At 45.7% G+C, this 22,010-nt stretch overlaps 3 protein-coding genes and 1 long non-coding RNA gene across 5 annotated transcripts in view; 1 reads left to right on the forward strand and 3 right to left on the reverse strand.

Moving 5' to 3' along the window:
* Window positions 1–2,492, reverse strand: part of LOC121965745 (uncharacterized) — a 7,502-nt gene extending 5,010 nt beyond the window's left edge. The window contains 3 exon segments of the mRNA XM_088081536.1: window positions 1–114; window positions 244–417; window positions 2,115–2,492. The exon segment at window positions 1–114 is cut by the window's left edge and continues 44 nt beyond it. Of these exon segments, the coding sequence (XP_087937662.1) occupies window positions 1–114; window positions 244–417; window positions 2,115–2,383 (557 nt within the window). The 5' untranslated portion in view covers window positions 2,384–2,492.
* A 1,696-nt stretch (window positions 2,493–4,188) lies between these two features.
* mecp2 (methyl CpG binding protein 2) lies at window positions 4,189–16,145 on the reverse strand. Its single transcript, XM_088081538.1, has 6 exons — window positions 16,027–16,145; window positions 12,908–13,079; window positions 12,593–12,801; window positions 12,309–12,502; window positions 12,071–12,207; window positions 4,189–10,414 (listed from the first exon to the last, which is right to left on the reverse strand). Exons 1-6 carry the CDS (start codon window positions 16,056–16,058, stop codon window positions 7,910–7,912), a joined length of 3,249 nt encoding a protein of 1,082 aa, XP_087937664.1. The 5' UTR covers window positions 16,059–16,145; the 3' UTR covers window positions 4,189–7,909.
* Window positions 13,574–21,951, forward strand: LOC148188617 (uncharacterized). Of its 2 annotated transcripts, XR_015777355.1 has the most exons (4): window positions 13,574–15,863; window positions 19,107–19,168; window positions 19,302–19,434; window positions 21,027–21,951. It is a non-coding gene; the product is annotated as an uncharacterized LOC148188617 (long non-coding RNA). The 2 variants fall into 2 exon arrangements; XR_015777356.1 differs by lacking the exon at window positions 13,574–15,863 and having other exon boundaries at window positions 19,082–19,168; window positions 20,767–21,951.
* cacna1fb (calcium voltage-gated channel subunit alpha1 Fb) overlaps window positions 16,789–22,010 on the reverse strand; it is a 54,029-nt gene continuing 48,807 nt past the window's right edge. The window contains exons 44-51 of the mRNA XM_088081540.1: window positions 21,396–21,615; window positions 21,119–21,226; window positions 20,784–20,920; window positions 20,350–20,462; window positions 19,238–19,439; window positions 19,092–19,154; window positions 18,532–18,632; window positions 16,789–18,266 (exon numbers count right to left, since the gene is read on the reverse strand). Coding sequence (XP_087937666.1) covers window positions 18,003–18,266; window positions 18,532–18,632; window positions 19,092–19,154; window positions 19,238–19,439; window positions 20,350–20,462; window positions 20,784–20,920; window positions 21,119–21,226; window positions 21,396–21,615 — 1,208 coding nt within the window. The 3' untranslated portion in view covers window positions 16,789–18,002. The remainder of the gene's footprint in view (window positions 18,267–18,531; window positions 18,633–19,091; window positions 19,155–19,237; window positions 19,440–20,349; window positions 20,463–20,783; window positions 20,921–21,118; window positions 21,227–21,395; window positions 21,616–22,010) is intronic.

Here is a 22,010-nt window from a genome sequence, read left to right on the forward strand (position 1 = left end):
TTCAAGATCTTCTGCTGTGCCTGTAAGGCAGTATTCTGGGCATCAATCAGGTCCTCAGCCATCTGCCTGGTGGACTGAAGCTGCTCCGCAACACCTGCTGAACTCTCCGTTAACCTGGCGCGTGCGCACACGCACACACACACACACACACACACACACACACACACACACACACAGGTGTGTTACAGGTGTGCATATTACCTGTCCAGGTGTCACACCCGTGTGTGCGTGCAGGTGTCTCACCTGTGGACGGTGTCCTCTGCACGGCTCTGCCAGGCCTCAGACTGCAGGAAGTGACAGATGGAGTGTGTGTGCGTGAAGAACTCGGTGTAGGTGTTGAAGGCGATGGCGTCCATCCGAGCTGTACACCTGCTGACCTCCGAGCCCTCGGGGCATGATGGGAAATCTCTCCCTGAGCTGACAGACGCAGACGTTAAAACGACAGACGGCAACAGTCTCTTTTTTATCTTTTGTTTCCCCAAACAGTGAAAAAAAAACTGCCAAAAATTATTAAAGAAAAAAAAAATCCCCAAAATGTTCAAAGAAAAGAAAATGACTTTTTTTTAAATCACCAAAAAAGTTGAAGCAGGCCTGCGGGATTAGAAATGCACATTTTCTTCAGAACATTTTGGTGGTTTATTTACCAGCAGCAGTCTGAGCTGAGCCCTTTCTGTCAGACAGATCTCTGTCAGAAAAGCCCCAAAACGCTTCAGCTCTGTGTCTCGTCAAAGAAACATCTGTGAGCACAGTAGCTGCTTTGGTGCTCAAAGGGTTAACTCAGATTCACCAAAGTCACACACAAAAACAACACAGACATCTGTCTGACAGAAAGATAAAACAGTGGAAATAATCTAACTACAGCTTTTATTTGTTCACTTATTTGTCGTTTTTTGTGTAGCTGATTTGCATTGTTTGTGTAGTTATTTTTACTTTTCTTTGTTGGAATGTCTGTTTATTTTGTCTATTGTCATTAACGCCAATATTTGTGGGTCAATCTAATTTTGTTTCTTTTCATTTTCATTATTATATTTTTTAATGGATTTTATGGTGTGTGTACAAAGCACTGGAATAGATGTTCTTGAGTTTCTAGATGTTTTCATGCTGTGTGTACAGCTATTTATGTGTTAAGTAAAATCCAATAAAAACATTCACATATAACCTAACTACAGCGTGCACTTTAACCCCTTAGTGCCCGCTGTAATATCACACGCTCGTATCACTGCACACAAAATACACTTTTCAAAATAAAGCTTTAAAAATCTTCAACATTTATATGATTTCCTGCTTTTGTTAAGTTTATTTTTTAACCAACATCAGTCCTAATCATAAATATCAGATATTCAAACATTTTCAGAACTTTAACCCTTTAAATGCCAGGTGTTTCTCATAATGTCACTATGTTTTTAGGTAATAAATAATGAATGATGTTGAGTCTCCTCCTCAGTGTGTGAGTGTAGCTGCTGACAGTCTGGGATATGTCAGTGTGTGAGTGTAGCTGCTGACAGTCTGGGATATGTCAGTGATCAGCAGCTACATTGACTGTGACAGGTCACCTAGTGGAAATAGCATGTATTTCCTCCATATGCCAAATATGGTCAAAATGACCTCATCAGGTGGAAAATAGTCAAAATGACAAATTCAGAGTCAAAAGCCCAGAATGACACCCAGAAATAATACAAGTCCTGTTTTTCTGCTCTGATGGCTGTGGGATCAAAAATGTCAGTTTGAATGGGTTTCAATGGAGCATTTTTGGACCTGAACAGTCTGAATGTAACTATTTAGTTTCCACAGTGTATTTTAGACTTATTGTAGGAGCTGAGCTGCAAATTCACTGATTACACTCAAATACACAATCTGGACTACATTTAGGACACATGCATCAACACACACACAGTTATCACAACAGGAAGAAGAAAAGAGACTAAAATGAGACAAACAGGCCCTGAAGGGTTAAAGAGATATTGATGTCCTTTATGTGTGATCAGCAGGACACAGTTAGTCCTCAGTGTCTGTCCTCCTGTCTCCTGAGGACAGACGCTCTGGATCAGGAGACTCTGGATCAGGAGAAGCTCCGCGCGCTCGTTTACCTTTTTCTTCTTCGGTGGTTTATTTACCTGCTCAGGTGACAGAAGGTGAAACTCAGCGCCATCCGGCTCTGGCTCTCTGGCGTCATGTGCCTGCAGCGCGTGTCCAGCTGCTCCAGAGCTCGCGCCCAACAGCCCCCATACCCGGGCTGAGCCGCGAGGCTCCGCACGCGCCGCAGCTCCGTCCTGCCACGCTCAGAGTCCGGACCGGGACCGGGACCGGGACCGGAGGAGGAGAGACCAGGACCCGGAGAGAGTCCGAGCAGCAGCAGCAGCACCGCGGACACCTGAGCCGCCATCTTCACCTGTGGGTCTGCACAGCCAATCAGAGAGGCGGGTTTTCACCCGGTCAGAGGTCACCGGAAGGTCACGAGCCTCAGTTTGAATCATCATTTCCGCCGTAATTTATCATTCAAACCTCATACTCACACTGACGTCAGTTTATTAATATTTAACTTGTAAACAAACTGCAGCTGATCAAAATCAAAACACTAAAACATAAAAGTCATGTGATCCCTCAGCCAGCAGGTGGCAGCAGTGCATCATGGGAGCTGCAGTCCTGGTGGGAGTAGTGCTTTTTATTTTTATTCCACTGATCAGCTGACATATTGTCATGTTTATGACACGTGTCTTCATGTGTCTTCATGTGTGTACATGAAGACATATGAAGACACATGAAGACACATGAAGACACATGAAGAGACATGAAGAGACATGAAGACATCTGAGTCTCGTTTGTTTCTAAGTTTTGTTTTCATGATTTTGATCATTTATAATCACCAAGAATCAGCTTCAAATCCTCTTTTATTTATTTTCTTTTAATTTTAGCTTCTAATTGATTGTTTATTCTGCCCTGATCCTGCATATTATTATTATTATTATTATTATTATTATTATTATTATTATTATTATTAGTATTATTATTATTATTATTATTATTATCGTTGTATTTGTTATGATTATTATCATCAGTGTTCTGCCGCCTCTTTTTGGGACTGTATTTTTCACGTTTCTGACTCTCCTGTTTAATTCTGTCTGATTTTGTTTGACATTTTTGACAAACTTCACTTGTTTTTAGGAACTCTGCAGTTTTCTGTCTTGTCTTTTTTTGTCAAAACACTGTAAACTGTTTTTAAAGATGCGTCAGAAAAACGTTATTATAATGAAATTTGTTTTTGTAAACGTGCTTCTGTTCAGGAGTGTGAGGCTCCTCTGATGGTGACCTTTGACCTGCAGCAGAGAGATAAAATGATAAAATGTGATGATTTGTGGATTTTTTTTGTCTTTAAAAAAATTCTGGCCTTGATTTTCCTGTTTTTTCCTCCATAAAATATTATGTTTGTATCTTTAAATGTTTTGGGGTTTTTTGTCTTTTTTTTGGAGGAAAACCTGATTGTGCTCATTTGAACTCTGTATTTATCGTCCTCCTTTATCAGAGTTCATTTTGCTTCAGAAAGATTTTCCTCTTTTTTTCCTCCTTCAGTTTATCACAAACATGTCAGATAAATGTGAAGTAAAAAGACCCTGAGACGGAGGAAAGTAAAGTTAAAGTATCTCGAATGTGACAGTGGTGGAAGAAGCGTGTAGTTCCTATACTTCAGTAAAAGTACTAATACCACTCTGTGAAAATACTCAGTTACAGTAAAAGTCCTGCATTGAAAATGTGACTTGGGTAAAAGTAAGTGTAATCAGGAAAATGTATTGAAAGTAAAAAATACACAATGCAGAAAAATCTAAATAATAATAATAAATAAAAAAGACACAAAAACTTTAAATTATTCAGATAAAAAAAGATAATGACTACAATATCTATCAAAATCATAGTCAGTTGGTTCATGAACTAATTGTTTTAGGATAAAATGTTAATATTTGAAGTATTTAAAGCTGTCAGATAAATGGAGTGAAGTAGAAAGTGAAATATTTCCCCCTGAAATGTAGTGGAGTAAAAGTACACAGTGGCATGAAAATAAAATACCTTTCAAAGTACCTCAGACTTGTACTGGAGTGCAGCAGTTGAGTAAATGTACTTAGATTGCAGCAGTGTGAGCGAGCGGTGCAGTAAAAGTACTGCGTCGCTGGTGTGAATCAGAGAGCCGACCACAGATCAGGGGACAACAAACGCTTTTAGTTAGAAATGAAAATAAGAAAACAGGTAAAAACTAGTTTTGTCTACAGCGACAGTGTATTGGAGTTTCCACTGAATTCCAACCAGAGTAAAAGCAGAATATTCATCCTCAATATTAGCAACTATGAAGTCACCACACACATCACTACTAAGTCTAGAAACACAACATGGCTTGGCTGACATGGTGGCTTCTGGCAAGACGCACAATATTATAGGCACTAAACTCTGGAACATGCAATATGGTGGCTGGTTACTGTAGTTTGTGCCGGTCGAGTCCTGTGGAGTGAGTCCGATCGCAGGGGGACGTTTGATTTCTGCAGCTGCGTGAGAGACTGCATGCTAACAGGTGGACTGGGCGGCAGGCGGAGCGCCGGGTACGCAGAGGTGAGGCCGTTTCGGCCTCACCTGCGTGAGGTCACCGCCGCGCGAGCGCAGGCGACACGAACTCAGAGAGCGAGGCACATTGACCGGATCCAGGACGAAGACATTCAGTTACTGGATGTTTTGGGTGAAAAGATTCAATTTCTGACGTCACTGTTTGAGAGCGGGAGCAGAGTCACGTGATCACTAAGGTGCAAAACTTTAACCTCGTCTACAGAGAGAGCATCGACATTCAGACGGCGTCCGTACGTCCAGATCCCAGAGCTCAGGAGACGCCTTTCAGCTGCAGGGACGCCAGGCGGGTCTCCGTCAGCCCTCAAACTGCACAAATTTATATTGTAAATATGAACTATCATTGTATGTTTTTATGTGTTTCATGTTTTTATGTTCTTAGGACATATCTTTTACGTAGTTTGTGTCTTTTATGTATTTTATGGTGAAACTAAAGGCAAATTTCCACATTTGTGGACAATAAAGTTTTCATAATTCTTAATTACGCCTAATGGAAACTCGTCAGATTTAAAAGACGTGGAAACCCTCTTTAGCCTGTTCTAGGTCACATGACGCTGTGAGGTCACATGACACTGTGAGGTCACATGACACTGTGAGGTCACAGGAACTGGCTCCCTCATGATGCAGCAGGAGCTACAAGAGCTGTTATTGCATCACATAACTCTGAGAAAGTTTTTAACCCACAATTCCTCTGTGAAATTGTGGACTACATCTCCCATCGCCATGGTTTCTGGGATGTTATCAGAGGAGAAGTCACATGACATCACTCAGTGGAAACACAGTCAGCTCCATGTTGAGTTTTATACACATTTACTAAAATATTGACGAAGTTTTGATCAGATCTGTGATAATATCTGCAGCTACAGGACGTCTGAGGACACAAACAGTGAAGAGTTTGACTGCTGCCTTCAGATCTAACTGGTGAACTTTACGAAACAGGAAGCCGTGTGCACGAAGTCGTGAGCTCGGCGTTCTTAGAGGGTTGTGAATGCCTCATGGGGGGGCGTTCCAATACTCTTTTAATGAACACAATTAACATAACCTCATTTAAATACAGTATACACGTCCCAGGGTGTATTTCACCAACAAACAGCTAATCACAGAGGCTCAAATTAACAGCAAATTACATTTTTACTGATTTTTAAACTGTGATGGTTTAATATTTTAAATACTTTTTATCGTCTGTTTTTATCTTCTTTTTCTTCTATCACAATGTCGTATGCTCTTTTATGTTCACTTAAATAAGTTATTATCACTATTATTATATAAATGAAGCTACAGTGATTGCTGCTCATGGGAGCGAGCGATGATCTGCCTCTGATCTGGAGCTTTCGTGCTCTCAGTCATCCGGGTCCTGGTAATTCTGGGTGCTTTATTGTGGGCAGATGGACTTGCTTGAGTTTCTTTCTTGATCTCATCCTGCGGCTTCTTCAGTTCTAACGGTCGAGTCAGGAGTCAGAACAGTTTGACTCCTGACTCGTGAGAGGAGTGGCGCGCCCGGAGATCACCTGGTCTGTACAGAGGCTTTGTCCTCACCGCAGCCGCTACAGGTTCGATTCCAACCTGTTTTCTCAACCCCTTTGTTGCATGTCATCTCTTCTCTCTGTCCACCTCTCACACCACAGCTATCCTCTCAGATAAAGATATCCTCTTAGATAAAAGAACTGATGACAGCGCTCAGATGATGAAGGTCCCCAAGAAACTCAAGCAAGTACAGCTGCCTACGAGTTAGCACCTAGAAGTGGAACTGGTAGGCTTTTTTGGATGGATTGGTTTCAGCAAGAGGGATGGTACTTGTTGGGGTTTCATATTTCAGTTGAGATCATCATCAGAAGTCCTGCAGGCTGTTTTTATCTCTGGGTTCAGTCCTCACACTCGACTCGTTCTGCTCTTAAGACGCCCTCCTTCATGCTCTCGGATCTGGACGCACAGACTATAACTTCTGCTCACTGAATCGTTTCATGTTGTGACTACACGTGAAGCCGAACCAGACCTCGTTCAGGGTTTTACTTCCGCAGAGCGTCCTCCCTCACGCCAAAAACGGCAAGACCCTGGCGAGGTGGACCTCTGCGTACGTGCGGCTCCGGTTGAAGGCCTGCAGGGTCTCCGAGCGACATGCAGGCGGTTGATTGTACAAACTGGAGGAGTGCAAACTGTTCCAGACATTCAACACGAAGACACAATAAAAATGAGTCCTTTTCCCACTCTTTCATTAAGACTACAAACTAAAATAAAGCTACTGTAAAAGTGGGTTTGGTTTGACATTAAAAGCGCTTCCTTTGGAAACAAAAAACACTACTGAAATAAACAGATTCCATGAAGACCGGTACGGAAGAATCTCTAACCTGGAAGAACAATCGCTGCGTTTGAAATACTCGAATGAGGAGCACTTGAAGTTTTCTTATCAGACAACCGACTCCACAGCGTCTGATAGGACGAATCCAGAGAGCCTCAAGCTGTTCAAATATTTCAAACGATATTCAGAATGGGTTTGAAAACCTCAGTTAAGAGAGAGGTCTGTGTAGAGTCATGACGCTACCTGTTGGGGGTGGTCTGAACGTGGATGGAAAACATTACAGACGCCCTCTTTGTTTACTGTAATGGAAAACAGAGAAAAAGAAATGTGAGATTTCTACGAAACCAGTTAAAGGTGCAAACCACCGCCCCGCATCACCTCTGAGGCTTTCAGTCAAAGACTAGTTTCAGAACGGACCGTCAGTCAGTAGGAGGAGTCTTAGTGAGAGACGGGACTTTAAATAAGGGACTGTCAGTCAGCAGCACTGCCATGAGTTAGGGACCGTCAGTCAGTAATATAAGAGTTTAAAGCTGTATAACAGAGACAAAACAATGAACTATCAAAATACGAAATAAAAAACAGAAACAGGTTATATTCCGGAAGCAACGTTTCGTTCAGAGTAATGTGTTGTTAAGCGGTTTTTAGTTCCAAACTACTCCCCCCCTCCCCTCGGAGACTAGCGGGACACAACAGCTGCCTTTTGAGTATATATACACACACTTTTTTATCGTTTTTTCCTCTTTGTTTGTTTTTCCTAGAAAAAGACACTCCGTCCTCCTCTCCAGCTGTCTCTCACACCAGGTTACTTCTCAAATCCAGAACTTTTACAGAGTCTCCAGACAGAATCAGACGGAGAAGAAGCTGCAGCACGTCCTACCAGCTCTGTGTGACGTTATCCTTCCATCTGAAAACAGTGTAAAATCTTTAGACCTCCGTGAACAGCCCGGTCACACTCCTCTTCCACCTGGTGCTGAATCAGTCCATCAGTCTGCTGATCCTCAGCCCGATCAATCAGCTGACCCTCTCGCTGACGGCAGTCCGTGACTCTACCGTTTCTTCTCGGCTGGGACAGGGGACGGCAGACTGGGGGACGATGTCTCTGAGCTCCCTGCCCTCACCTGCTGCTTCTGGCTCCGCCCGGAGTCTAGCTCTACCGTCTGCCCCGGAAGCGTGACCGACCCCGGCCCCGCCTCCACCTGGAGGTCCAGAGGGCATCGAGCTGGGAGGCCTAGAGGTGCTGTTTGACCCTCTCTCCCCTCCTAAAACCTCTCCTCTGTCTGAGGACATGGCCGGCTCCCCTCTCCCCTCCGCCCTGACGCTGATGTCTCGGCTCGGCAGCAGGCTTCCTCGGCCAGGGCGGGTGGTGCTAAGATCTTGGGGCTGTTCGCTCTGGTTCTGCTGAGAAGGGACCAGGTTGGTCCTTGTTAGACTGGGAGATGGTCGGTGGGACGGGAAGTGCTGCACGTGAGGCCGGGAGAGCTGGGGGTGGGGCTGTGTTTGAATCCGCTGAAAGTGTGGTTGTGCTTGGGACTGGGGGGGCCTAGGCTGGGACAGAGGCTGTCGGGGTTGCGGTCTGTATTGAGTCTGGGGTTGCGATGGGAGCCTTGTCTGTGGTTGGGGCTGCGCTTGATGCCTAGGTTGCAGCTGAGGTTGAGTTTGGACTGAGGTCCTGGACTGGACTTGAGGTGGAGTTTGGGCTGGGGTCCTGGACTGTGGTTGAGGCAGAGTTTGGGCTGGAATCCTGGACTGGGTTTGAGGTGGAGTTTGGGCTGGGGTCCTGGACTGTGTTTGAGGTGAAGCTTGAGCTGGGGTCCTGGACTGTGTTTGAGATGGAGTTTGGGCTGGGGTCCTAGACAGCGTTTGAGGTGGAACTTGGGCTAGGGTCCTGGACTGTGTTTGAGGCTGAGTTTGGGCTGAGGTCCTGGACTGGGGTTGAGGTGGATTTTGGGCTGGGATCCTCGAGTGGGGCTGAAGTGGAACTTGGGCAGGGGTCCGGGATTGGGGTTGAGGTGGTGTTTGGGTTGGAAGCCTGGGTTGGGTCTGAGGGTGCATTTGGGCAGGGGTTCTAGGCTGCAGTTGAGTCTGGAGCTGGGCTGAGGTCCTGGCTTGGGGTTGGAGTTGAGGCTGCAGTGACTGCCGAGGCTGGGGTTGAGATTGTTGTTTGAGCTGGGTTTGGGGTTGAGATGGGTGCCGGGGCTGGGTTTGAGGCTGAAGGACTGTGGGGGACTGGGGCTGTGGATGTGGATGCCTTGTTGGGGGAGGATGAACGTGCAGAATGGATGGGGACTGAGGAGGGTGTGACTGAAGGGGAGCATGCTGAGCCTGAAGCTGGATTTGGTGCTGGGCAGGGGAGTGGACTGGTTGTGACTGGGTTTTTTGGGGGGAGGCCTGGGTCTGACTGTGAATTTGGGGTGGGAGTGCTTGGGACCTTGACTGGGACAAGACATGCCTGGTAGGTGAGGGCTGGGATGCTGGGTATCGAGGGTGGGCTTGAGGATGACTGGGAGACTGGGTCTGAGGATGCTGCTGGAAATGGGATTGGGGCTGGTGCCGCGGTTGAGGAGAAGGATGTCGAGGTTCAGGTGGGGACTGGGGGGCAGACTTGGATTGTGGTCTGGGGAGAGTTTGCTGGGTGTGCTGCAGCTGTTGAGTGGTGGGCTGAGGCACAGTCTGGGGCTTGACTTCAGGCCTGGACTGGCTGGAGGGTGCTGGGGGTCCAGGGGCTGGAGGAGGAGGAGGCTGATCCAGTGTGGAGGCAGAGGAATGTTGGTGGCGGTGATGATGGTGATGGTGGTGGTGATGGTGATGGTGGTGTTTGTGAGGCGGCCGTTCCTTCCTTTTGTGGCTTTTTGATGGGCTAATGCTACTGCTGCTGCTGCTACTCCTTCCTCCAGCTCCTCCCTCTCCTCCCTTATCACCTACATCTTCCTCCACTTCCTCTCCTCTGCTCCTTCCATCTCCTGCTGCTGTTCCCGTTTTCTCCTTGTGCTTCCTCCCTTTATGCGCCTTGTGTCCATGTGGTTGGCTTTCCTCTGAAGCAGTGGGCTGCCTCTGCGATTGTGACTGGCTCTGTTCAGAGGGGGCGGGCTGAGGGTCTGAGGTTGGCGCTCCCTCCCCTTTATCTGCCTCCCCCTCTGCAGCGACCCTTCTTTCAGTCTCAGTGGTCGTAGCAGTCGGAGTCTGAACGCTCTCCCTCTCCTCAACTGTCTCTCTTGTTTTGCGTTTTTTGATTGGCAGGGCTGTTTCCTGGACAACAGGTTTGGTGGAAGACTCCTTGGCTGCTCTCCTTTTTGCCTCTGCGGCTAAAATGGCAGCTGCAGCATAGCTCCCAGCTGTGGAGCTACCAGAGGCTGACGCCGTGGAGGTGGATGCTGCAGCGACTGATGACGCTGCTGAGGCCGAGGCTGGTTTCCTTCCCCGTTTCTTGGGGGCAGTCTGTGGCGGGGCTGGAAGTTCCTGTTCTGATTTCCTCTTTCTGCCAGGACGGGACTTGGGCACCAGGGCTGGAGACGCCACCTGCAGGGAATTACCATATCAACAAAATACATTAGAATCAACCTTGTTACTGCATTTTTTTAAAAAGTTGAAGTATTATGTAAGGACCTGGAGCACTACATATACTCTGTCAATGTTCATGCTGTCTACTTGGATTCACAGGGGTCTGCTCCAGGCTATGCGTTAAAATCCTCACCATGAAACTCACAAACTGAACCACACAGCCTTGGCCCTTAGCACCCACCACAGACACCTGTAAAGCCCTGACATACCCAGCAGATAGTCACCCGTCGGTCAATGTTGGGCCGTTGGTGAGCGTCAGTTGCCCTGGTCTTTGCGGTCCCTTCAAGATCCTTGGAGTTTCTGGAAAGGTTCGTTCCATCGCCTTTTGGTATCCCAAATCATGATGAGCAGTTTGTCCAAAGCTTGGGCAAAGTCCTGTTTCTCTTTCGTAAGTCTTTCAAAGGTTTCCTGGAAACTTTCTGACACTGAATCATGAATTCTTTGGACTAAGCAACCCATAAGGTCCCTTTTCTTAAACATTTGCTGTGGTGCACTACTCTGGGTTTGCCACCACAACAGGCACAAAACAGGACCTTGAGCCACATCTCTGAGCAGGCATCTGAGACCCACACAGATTCAGAGTCTGGACCCTTCCATGGGATGCAGTGAAAGTCCTTCTTAAGGTGGAAGTTTAAGACCTTGCAGTCAGGCTCCTTGGCTACACTCTTTTAGTTTCTGCTTGGGATCCTGTCCTCCAAAATTTACTGACTACCACGTGGTTATCAGTTGGTAACTCTCACTTATTAACTACCTTTTGCTTAAACCATTCTCCCATTATAGACACAGAACTATGCTGATACAAGACATTAGAATATGTTGACCTTTTGTTTATATTGTTGAGACAGTATGAAAAGCTTTGATGTAAAATATTCGCGAGGGAGTATTTCGCATTTTCGTGTTGTTTGTTCTTCAAGTCCCGGTTGTGTAAAGGTATAAATAATAAAAGCTGGGTGTGCGTCTCCCTCCACAGGACAGCGTTGCTCTTTCAGTGGGTCCCTCACTTGCCTTTAGTGACCTACCAAAACCTGCTGAGGAACTGCCCCTCATCCACAACAAGGTGGTGATTTACAGATGAGATCATCACATAAAGGTTATTAGATCATCTTTGGACATTAGTGAGTACTTATGTGTGTGTATAGACTGTATAAAAGAAGTGGATGTATTCACAGTGACATCACCCACTGGTTTGTGGACTCCAGTTTTAAAGTCTCAGGTTTGTCCATCATTTTTGGAGCCGGAAGTGACCATATTTGTGTGAGATGGAGAAGCTTGTAGGAGCGAGGGCTGCATCTGACTGAGAGCCCAGAGACACCGTGGTGTTAGCAACCTGTCAATCGCAAGGTAGCCACATCCAAAAGCAGTCCCTCATTGACTTCTATAGTCAGACTGGAGTCACCCCCTGCTGTTCGATAGAAAGAAGGCAGGTTTATGGAACTTCAGCATTGGCTTCCCTTTGAAATTGAATTTTATTTTGCTGCTTGAAAACGTAGTTCCCAAAATTCCTGGGTGGAATTTGCTTGGTCAAAGTCCATCTGGGCTGTTCAGCGTATTGCTGTAATCCTGAAAGTAAATATGTGTAAAATGTCTGGATTATGGTTGACAGAGTGACTGTACCTTTGAGGCAGTGGAGGTGGTGCCGGTGGTGGACTCTGCCTTGCCAAAGGGCATCTTGACCAGCAGTTTGCCTGGAGTTTTCTCAACCACACGCTTCATGGCCACGCCCTCTGTAGCTTGCCGCATCTTCCCACTTCCTGCACAACCACAGACATGAGTAAATCAACAGGAGAAAACAAACTCTGCTGAGTTCTGTGAAATGACTTTGGTTTAATCTTCTATGTTAGTGCTCGAGTACCTTTGGGCCGTCCCCGGCCTCGCCCCGATGGTTTCACCACCTTGGGTTTCTTGGGAGGACGCTTCTCGCGGCGGGAGGGGCTACCACGTCCAGTGACAGTGAAATCAAAATCGTTGGGGTCGGTGGTCGTGTCACCGACCTTCTGGAAGTAGGCGATGAGTTCCACCTTGGAACGAAACGCTTTCCCCTCTGAGCTAAACAATACAGAAACAGCAAAACATCATTTCTGCGACAGTTCACTCGCTCTGTCACATCATCACCGCAGCGTGGGGGGGGGGGCTTACTTGATCAGGTAGACATCGAACTTGCCAGCTGAGCGTCCGGACTTCCTCTGTTTGAGTTTGCGAGTCCAGCCTTCAGGCAGTGACGGGTCATCGTACAGCGGCCCTCGGTCCCGGATGACAGAACGCCGCTGCCTGGGAGAACCTGCAGACTCACTGCCAGCTGCCGACTCCGACCCCGGCTCTGAGGGGCCCGCCACCGGCTCCGACACCTGCAGGGATGGAGGGACATGGGACCGGGTTATTATATCATCTGGCAGATGATAAAACTGCTCTGGCTGACCTCTGACCTCCTGTTGGTGAAGCACCTGTCTTTACCTGGCCCTGTGGCTCCGCCCCTGATTGAGGCCCAGAGGCTGCGGTCTCCGCCCCCCGGTCGGCATGGAGACGCTCCTTGCGAGCCTTCTTGGTCTTGCTGTGGGACCTGTCTCTCTCCCTGGAGGGGGGCGGGGGGTCGACAGGTCCCTCCTCCCCCTCCTGACCCTCCTCCCTGTGAGAAAGAGATGACATCATGCCTGTTAACACGACATCACTGATGACATCACAGCTGCTTTGAAATGCAAAATCGGGGTTGTTTCCAAATCGGACGGCCAACTCACGCTGTGATTGGCTGGGTGTATGGAAGCATGAAAGTAGGCGGGGCTTCTCAGCTCAGTTTTAAAATTTTTTTTGTGATACGCTCAGAAATTACATATTTTCAGCAGAAAAACAAATTGCAGCTTTTTTTTCATGTCGCTCATTAGGAGAATGTTGTTATACGTCAACTTCATAATTCCTTGCAGAATGTGATTGGTAGTTTTACTATTGTCTCCTAGTTATACAATATAAATAATTATCTATATTATAAATATACAAATAGTTAACCCTTTGGAACCTGAGCTAATTGCCTTGATTTCTTTCAGAAACAAGGTAAAAAGAATATGAGCAACTTAAAAAGAAATGCCCCCCCCCCCACACACACACACACACACAAAAAAAAAGAAAGTTACCAGAAAATAAACACAAAAAGACAGAAGGACAAATCAAAACAAAGCGAAAAAAGAGAAAACCTTAGGAAAGTGTGATTTTGGCTCAGAGACAAATTGAGCTGATCAATCAATGAATACAAGAATAATCAGTTAATTTAACAGCTGTCTGTGCAAATTACATTTCACTAAATACAACAGCCCAAAAACACAGGGGGTCTTTGGTTACCACGGAGATGACCGAAATATTTTGCCAAACATAAACTAAAACGTTACGCTGCCTTCTAATTTCTGAGGAGCGCCCGAGCATGACTACGGCTTTAGATTCTGCCACATGTTGCAGATGATTTTGGATCTGATGTTTTTTAGAAGAGGAGAGTGATGTTCATCATCATCATCATCATCATCATCATCATCATCATTATCACAGCTCTGATCTCAGATCAACAAAATGTTTTTGTTCAAAAACGCCAAAAAACTTTTAAAGAAAAAGCAATGCCTTTTAAAAACTTTTTAAATAGAAAATAAATCACCAAAACGTTTTTTAAGTAAAAAATGGCCAAAATGTTAACAGGAAAAAAACACACACAAAGTTTAAGAGAAAAGAGTTGTAATATTATGAGATTTATTTATTTATTTTAAATCTATTTTTATGAGTAATGAAGTCACAGGTTTAGAGCAGAGAGTCTGATAATATGGAATAAAAAAGTGACACAGTATGAATAAATGATCAAGAGTGATGATCATTTATTCATCACGTCGCTTTTTATACCATATTATCAGACGCTCCGCTCTTAACCCTTTAACACCTGGATCGACATCGGTTTTCTGCTGCGGTTTTAGTCGTCTTTATCAAACATTTTATTTTATCAAACCCTAACCCTAACCCTAACCCGTCCAGGACCTTTGATTTCTTTTCTAAAAAAATAGGAAAAAAACATGAGCAACTAAACTTAAAGATGATGAGGAAATGATTTTAAAATGAGCTGGAGGGGATTATCAGAAATTATTTAAAAAAAAAACAGAAAAATATATTTATAAATCTGGAATATATTTAAAATGAAACACTCAGCACTTTGTGAGGTCACTTTCTCGATGAGGTTTTTGGGTTTTTTTTTACTTTTCTTTCTTGTTATTTCAAGTTTTTTTTTTTTTTTTTTTAACATTTTACTAATTTTTTGCTTTTTTGGGCCATTTCTTGTTAAGTTGCTTCTTACTCTCCCCCCATGTTTTTGAAAGAAATTAATCCAATATCATACAATATTACATATTTATTCTTGTTAATTTGCACGTTTTTTCTCATAATATTTCAACATTATTCTTGCAAACTTACATGTTTTTAATCATAATATTATGACTTTAATCTTGTACAAGTTTTTTTTTCATAAAATTTCGACTTTATTCTTGCAAAATTTACATTTTTTTCTCACAATATTATCATTTTTGTTTACTCTTGCAGTAGTACACGTGTTTTTCCCCCATAATATTACAACTTTTTTTTCCTTTTAAATGGGACTTCATTCTCAAAATCTAAGATGTTTTTTCTGTAACACAACCCTTTTCCCCAAAATAAATCCAGAATAAAAATACTAAACACAAACAGACAAAACAAAAACATGAGACCATGAGGAGCGCCTGCAGACAGTCACGTGATCACAGTTTCCTGTTCGTCACCTGCTGACCGCTCACACTCATCACATGACCTCATGTCGGGCCCCGACCCGCAGGTTGGGAGCGCGTCAGTGTGTGATGAAGCTGCAGGTGGAGCCACAGCTTCATCACACACACGCGCACACACACACACACACACAGCCGCGGGTTCGAGTCCAGCCTGCGCACGCACACACACACGCACACACACACACAAACACACACATTCGGGCTGCCTGGCTCAGCAGCACTGAGGCAGCTGATGCTGATGAAGGTAACAAACAGGGGGCGTGCTGTGTGTGTGTGTGTGTGTGTTCAGTGTGTGTGTGTGTGTTCAGTGTGTGTGTGTGTTCAGTGTGTGTGTGTGTGTGTGTGTGTGTGTGTGTGTGTGTGTGACCCGGGTCCAGCAGTATAAAAACACTCGGAGTGTTTGCTAACAGCTAGCAGCAGTTAGCTCGCCGCCTGTGTGACGGAGGCGGGCGGACACCCCGCCGCCCCCCGGGCTCTCCGGGCTCTCCGTCCCCGGCCCCCCGGCCTCTCCTCCCGGGGAAGAGTGTGGAGGTCAGAGCGGCCCGGAGGCTCCGGGGAACGGGCTGAGGCTCCCGCCGAGCTCCGCTCCTCTGCTCCGGCTGCAGCGGAGCTAAAGTCCGGACTGAGCGGTAAGTTGGTGACGTATTCCCGCTAACCCCGCTCCGCCGCGACAGGCCGGGGTAAAAATCAACGCACTTTTACTTCAATAAAACACACGACACGAAGCGGCGCGGCGGCGGCGGCAGCGGCGGCGGCGCGGTACCGGAGGAGAAATGATAAAGACACACTTACAGTCTTTCCTCTCCGCTCTCCACGGCGGCCATTTTTATTTAAATAAATAATTTTATATTAAAAAAAAGCCTCCAAACATCTCTGCTCCCTCCTGCTGCCCCCCGCCCCCTCACAGCATCGCGAGATCTGCGCCAAGATGAGGTCAACAGCAGCGCAGGGGCGGTGTAGTCCCGCGAGATGTGAACTGTCCTCGGTCACACTGAGGCGTTCAGGGACCCGCTCCGGAGTCTGGAAAAACCATTAACGGAGAGTCTCAAGCTTTGCTGACCGTGTTTACCAATATTATTATTTCTTTAAATGATCATTATAATAATGAAAAAAAGGGAGAAAATATATAGAATTATACATGTTATTATACAATTTTAAACTAAATTTTCAGAGCAGTGAAAGAGGGAAAAAAATATTATATTATAAGTATAATAACTTTATATATATATATTACTTAATTGAATTTTACATTTATTTTCCCTTGTAGGTAAAGTTTTTTGTTGTTTTTTTCAAATTAATTTTCCGTCTTTTTACTCCTTTGTTAGTTAATTGTACATTTCATTCAAAATTTCAGTTCTTCATCTTGTCAGATGTTTGAAATCAAAGCTGTTTCCTCGGGTTTCAGAGAGGCGTCTGATTGCAGCGCAGGGACCCTGATGTCGGTCCAGGTGTGAAAAGGTTTTTAAAAGGCCCAAGGGACTGTTCATTATTTATCCGGGGTGCTGCAAAACAGAAAACTTTGTGTGATTGGAAATCAAATGTCGGAGACAGAGATCAGTTAGTTGTGAGTCTTTATTATTTGAGGTAAAGGAGGGTTCAGACGAGCGCCTCAGCTCGACGCCGCAGGTCTCAAAATCTGAGGGTTTTCGGGGGCATCCAGGCGCGGAGTCAAAAAGCCCTTAACTGCTGGGAAACTGTCAGAGGAAAAAACTCAAAGAAACACAAAAATTCAGACGAGACAAAAACAGCCGCAGACTGAAATCCAGTTTCTCTGTCAGAATAAAAAACATTAAAAAAAGAAACAGTGACGACGCGCTCGACTTCTCCCCGACGATAAAAAACCTAAACACCGTCAGTAATGACAATAAAAATACACATTAATACGACACCAGAATCGTCCACAAACATCGTCCAACAGCATTGGATCACATCAGTGAGGCTGATATAAAAACCGACGGCAAGCGCACAGAATCACGCCGTCACTGCACCGTCCGTCACGCCGTCCATCACGCCAAACTTTTGCCAGAAGGGAACAATCGGCGTTCAGTTCGGGTCAAAAGTCTCTGCAGGTTTTTATCGGCTCCGATCAGCGCTGACCGGAAAACAACACAAAGTGAGAAATGCAAAAAAATTTAAAAATAAAAATGAAAGGTTTAAAAAGAAATGCCAAAAATGTTTAAATAAAATTTTCGGAGAAAAAAAACATCCATTATTTTTTAAAGAAAAGAATATTGCCAATTTTATTTTGAGAAAAAATATTGCCCAAATTTTATTAAAGACAACAAATGTTTTTATGGTGTGCCGCCTCTGAAGGTGGTCAGTAGCATTTCTCTTGCTGGCCCCGCCCACCGCTCGCCTTATAGGCGTTACATTATGATGATGTCACAGATTTTACAAATATCAAACCTCCATAAATCAAAAACGGAGTCGTGACGGAGCTCGTCTGGCGTGCTCGGCGGCGTCCTGTCAGCAGTTGTGCACACGGCTCTTTCAAACGTCTCGCTTCTTAATTTCAAAACAACTCAAACTGTAAATCCACCCCCAGTGCATTGTGGGTGAAGCGTGATTCTGTGCAGTTTAGCGCTGATCGCCGCGGTAACAAGCAGAGGTGGTCGCCACCATGACAACACAACAGCGCCGAGTCACACTCTGCTGTCCGCCGTCTTCCGTTTTACACCAATCGCGTTACTGCGATTAGACCCCGCCCTCCTCTCTGATTGGTCAAATGTCCCATCAATCACTGATTCCTGTCTCATCTGATTGGTCAATCAGAATGATGTCACACAGGTCATCTCGTCCGCCAGCTCATCCTCGTCGCGGCCCGTCCTGATGGGCTCCTCGTCGCTGTAGAGGGCGCCGGGGTCAGCGGCGACGCTGCTGAGGAACCCGTGGCTCCCGGCGCCGAGCAGGTCGCTGGCGGCCGACTCCATCTCATCCACCGTCATGTGACACGCGTCTGCGATCTCCCGCTTCGCAAACGCCACAAACTTGGGATCCCGAGCGTAAAGGCCGAGTCCCTCGGAGATGAGAACCTGCAGAGAGCGGGCGCCGACTCATCGATCAGACCCAATAATAACAATAATAACAATAATAATAACAATAATAATAAATTAATAATAATAAGAAGAAGAATGATAATACAAATAATAATAATAATAATAATGATAATAAAAATAATAACAATAAAAATAATACATTTGAAACAAATCTCAAAGTTAAAAGCATTAACTTAAAAAACTGATAAAAACGACCAAAGTAAAAGCATATTTAAATGTCATAAAAACTCATAGTTCTCACCGCCTCCACCAGACTGTCGGCTGAGCCGCGCTTCTCCGTCAGCTGAGCGCCGAGCTGCGAGGGAACTCTGAGGGTGGTGTAGGCTCTGTAGGGGGGCGGGGCTAAAACACACACACACACACACACACACACACAAATATACACACAAACTTTATTTTAAAAGACTCATTGAGATGTTAAGTCTGTTTTTGCAGCAGCTTCAAACGTGAGACAGAAAACCAGCCGTCACACGTCGCTGAGCGCGAGCACAGCGTCCGAATTACGGCAAACCCAAAGTGCCAAATATCGTCACGTTGCAAACGCATTCTGTCCAAAAAACACAGCAAAAAGTCCAGAACGCTGCTTTTTACGCCATCGAACAATCAAACGCAAATCTTCGTCTTCGAGATTGTTCAGCAGCTTTTTGTAAATTTGCTGACTCATTTGGTGGAAACGAATCGTCTTTTTTTGGTTCATTTTTGAGTCATTTCTTCTGAAGTTGCTTGTTGCCCTTTTTGTTTTCGTCATCGAGCCGATTGCATAAAATACATAAATACTAATTTATTATTTTATTTTTCTACCTGACGTCCCTGCAGGGCCACCGTACCAGGCCGGTCTGGGCACCGCCCCCGTCACATTCACACCTGAAAGGTCAAAGGTCAGTCACGTGTTTACAGAGGGCCGTCACGTACTTTACTTAAGTAAGTATTTTTAAGTGTCTCCTCACCTCTTCCTGTTCCTCCCTTCTTTGCCTCTCCTCCTCCTCCTGCTTCTCCTCCTCCCCATGGCAGGCTGCCCTCTTCCTCCACCAGGATGAGCGGAGCGTAGAGGAGGCGGCCGCGGCGAGGACACGGGTTTGCCCAGGAGGCCGAGGAGGCCGCCGAGGAGCGACCGGAGGAGAGACGAGACTCGTAACTGCTGAAGGTCTGCTGAGGAGGAGGAGGAGAAGGAGGAAGAGGAGGAGGAGGAGGAGGAGAAGAGGAGGAGGAGAAGGAGGAGGAGGAGGAGGAGGAGAAGAGAAGGAGGAGGAGTGTGTGTTACCTGTATGTGTGTGCATGTGTGTGTGTGTGTGTGTGTGTGTGTGCATGTTACCTGTGTGTGTGTGTGTGTGTGTGTGTGTGTGTTTGTGTGTGTGTGTGTGTTTGTGTGTGTGTATGTATGTGTACGTGTGTTACCTGTGTGTGTGCGCGCGTGTGTTACCTGTGTGTGTGTGTATGTGTGTGTGTGTGTGTTACCTGTGTGTGTGTGTGTGTGTGTGCGCGCATGTGTTACCTGTGTGTGTGTGTGTGTGCATGCGCGCATGTGTACGTGTGTGTTACCTGTGTGTGTGTGTGTGTGTGTGTGTGTGTGTTACCTGTGTGTGTGTGTGTGTGTGTACGTGTGTGTTACCTGTGTGTGTGTGTGTGTGTGTGTGTGTGTGTGTGTGTGTGTGTGTGTGTGTGTGTGTGTTAGGTGTGTGTGTGTGTGTGTGTGTGTGTGTGTGTGTGTGTGTGTGTGTGTGTGTGTTACCTGTGTGTGTGTGTGTGAGTGTGTGTGTTTTGTGTCTCAGCTCTCTGATCGTGAAACACTGAGTTGCTGTTTCAGCACCATGGACAGCACTGTGTGTAAAATTACTTATTTGACTTTTAATAAACACAAACAAAAGCACGTTTTCTTAAAAAAATCACCAAAAATTAAACACTACCAAAAAAACCCAAAATGTAGAAAAAAAGTGTCTGTTTATGTGTTACCCGTGTGTGTATATGTTACCTGTGTGTGCATGTGTTACGTGTGTGTGTGTGTGTGTGTGTGTGTGTGTGTGTGTGTGTGTGTGTGTGTGAGTGTGTGTGTGTGTGTTACCTGTGTGTGGGTGCGGCGTGGCGGGGAGGTGGGGTGGTAGGTCCCGGGGATGGGCAGGTCGTCACTGCTGCCCTGCCTCCTCAGACACTGAATGTTAAATGAAGGCTTCCGACCTGACGGACAACACAAATACACACTCTCAGTGATGTCACACTCTCACCTGTCTGATGATCACCTGTCTGATGATCACCTGTCTGATGATCACCTGTCTGATGATCACTTCTCACCTGTCTGATGATCACCTGTCTGATGATCACCTGTCTGATGATCACCTGTCTGATGATCACCTGTCTGATGATCACCTGTCTGATGATCACTTCTCACCTGTCTGATGATCACCTGTCTGATGATCACCTGTCTGATGATCACCTGTCTGATGATCACCTCTCAACTGTCTGTTTTTTGTTTTTTTTTCAGGTAGGTCAGAGGGTCACCTGTGGGCGTGGCAGGAAGGAGACGTCTCCTGGTGGTCCTCCTGCCCTCGCTGTATCCGTTACCATAGCTACTGTTGGTGTAGGGGGCGTGGCCATCATAGTGGTCTCTGTACAGAGGAGGCTCATCAGGGTAGTGTCTGCAACAACACACAATTACACAATAACACACATAATGACACATCTGTGTCTCTCTGTCTGTGTCTCACCTGTCTGTCTGTCTGTGTCTCTCTGTCTGTGTCTCAGTCTCTGTCTGTCTGTGTGTCTCTCTGTCCGTGTCTCTCTGTCTGTGTGTTTCTCAGTCTCTGTCTATCTGTGTGTCTCTCCGTGTGTCTCACCTGTCTCTGGAGGTGATGCTGTCATTGTCCTCCTCTCTGCTGTAGTAGCCCTGCTCTCCGTACGTGTCCATGTCTCCGTTCCTCCAGTACCTGTCCCTCGAGTCCCTCCTGCAAAACAACACTCTGTGATTGGCTGAGATGTCTCTCGGATTTCAGGACATTCAGATGTTAAGACATTTCTAGGATTTTAAGACAATTTTTGGATTTTGGACATTTCTAGGATTATAGGACAGTACCTGGGGTAACAGTATTTTGTGTATCTGTGGTAATGCAGTACCTGGTGTATTTGTGGTATGACGGTCTGTTGTGGTCCAGCACGCCGTTCCTCACTGACGGGCGCCGCTGATGGTGATGATTGACGGATGACCTCATGTTGTCTCCACGGCGACCGTGTTCGTCATGTTCGCTGCCGTTTGGCATCTTGGTGAGAGAACCGACCCGGTGGACCAGACCGCCGTTAGACACCCCGCCGCCGTCGCCCACCACGCCACCGGGCCCTGCAGCCGCGTGGTGGAGGAGGAAGTTAGAAACAAATAGACGATAAAAAACAAAATCCAAATTAAAGCTGAACCGAGAAGTTTAAATAACTTTTGTAGATTTCACTGAAGTAATAAGAAAAAAATAAAATGTGAATATTTGTTTAGTTTTTTAAATGAAACTGAAATTTTATTCACTTTTTTTTTCAGTTTTTCAATTTTCCAAATTTTCTGTCCAATTGTTCTTTGTTGAATTTGTATTTGGGAATATGTAGGTACTAAATGGTGACAGAAGGGTTAAAAAATATTTGATGGTGGCAGCTCCAATAAAAATACTCGTGAGTATTTCTGTCATAAGTTACCTGTTCATGGATATTTTTTTTCTCTGTCTGGCACTAATGATCTGCCATATATTT

The sequence above is a fragment of the Plectropomus leopardus genome, chromosome 9 (genome assembly GCF_026936395.1).
Source record: "Plectropomus leopardus strain MGB_pleo_1.0 chromosome 9, ASM2693639v1, whole genome shotgun sequence".
NCBI classification, from domain to species: Eukaryota; Metazoa; Chordata; class Actinopteri; order Perciformes; family Serranidae; genus Plectropomus; species Plectropomus leopardus.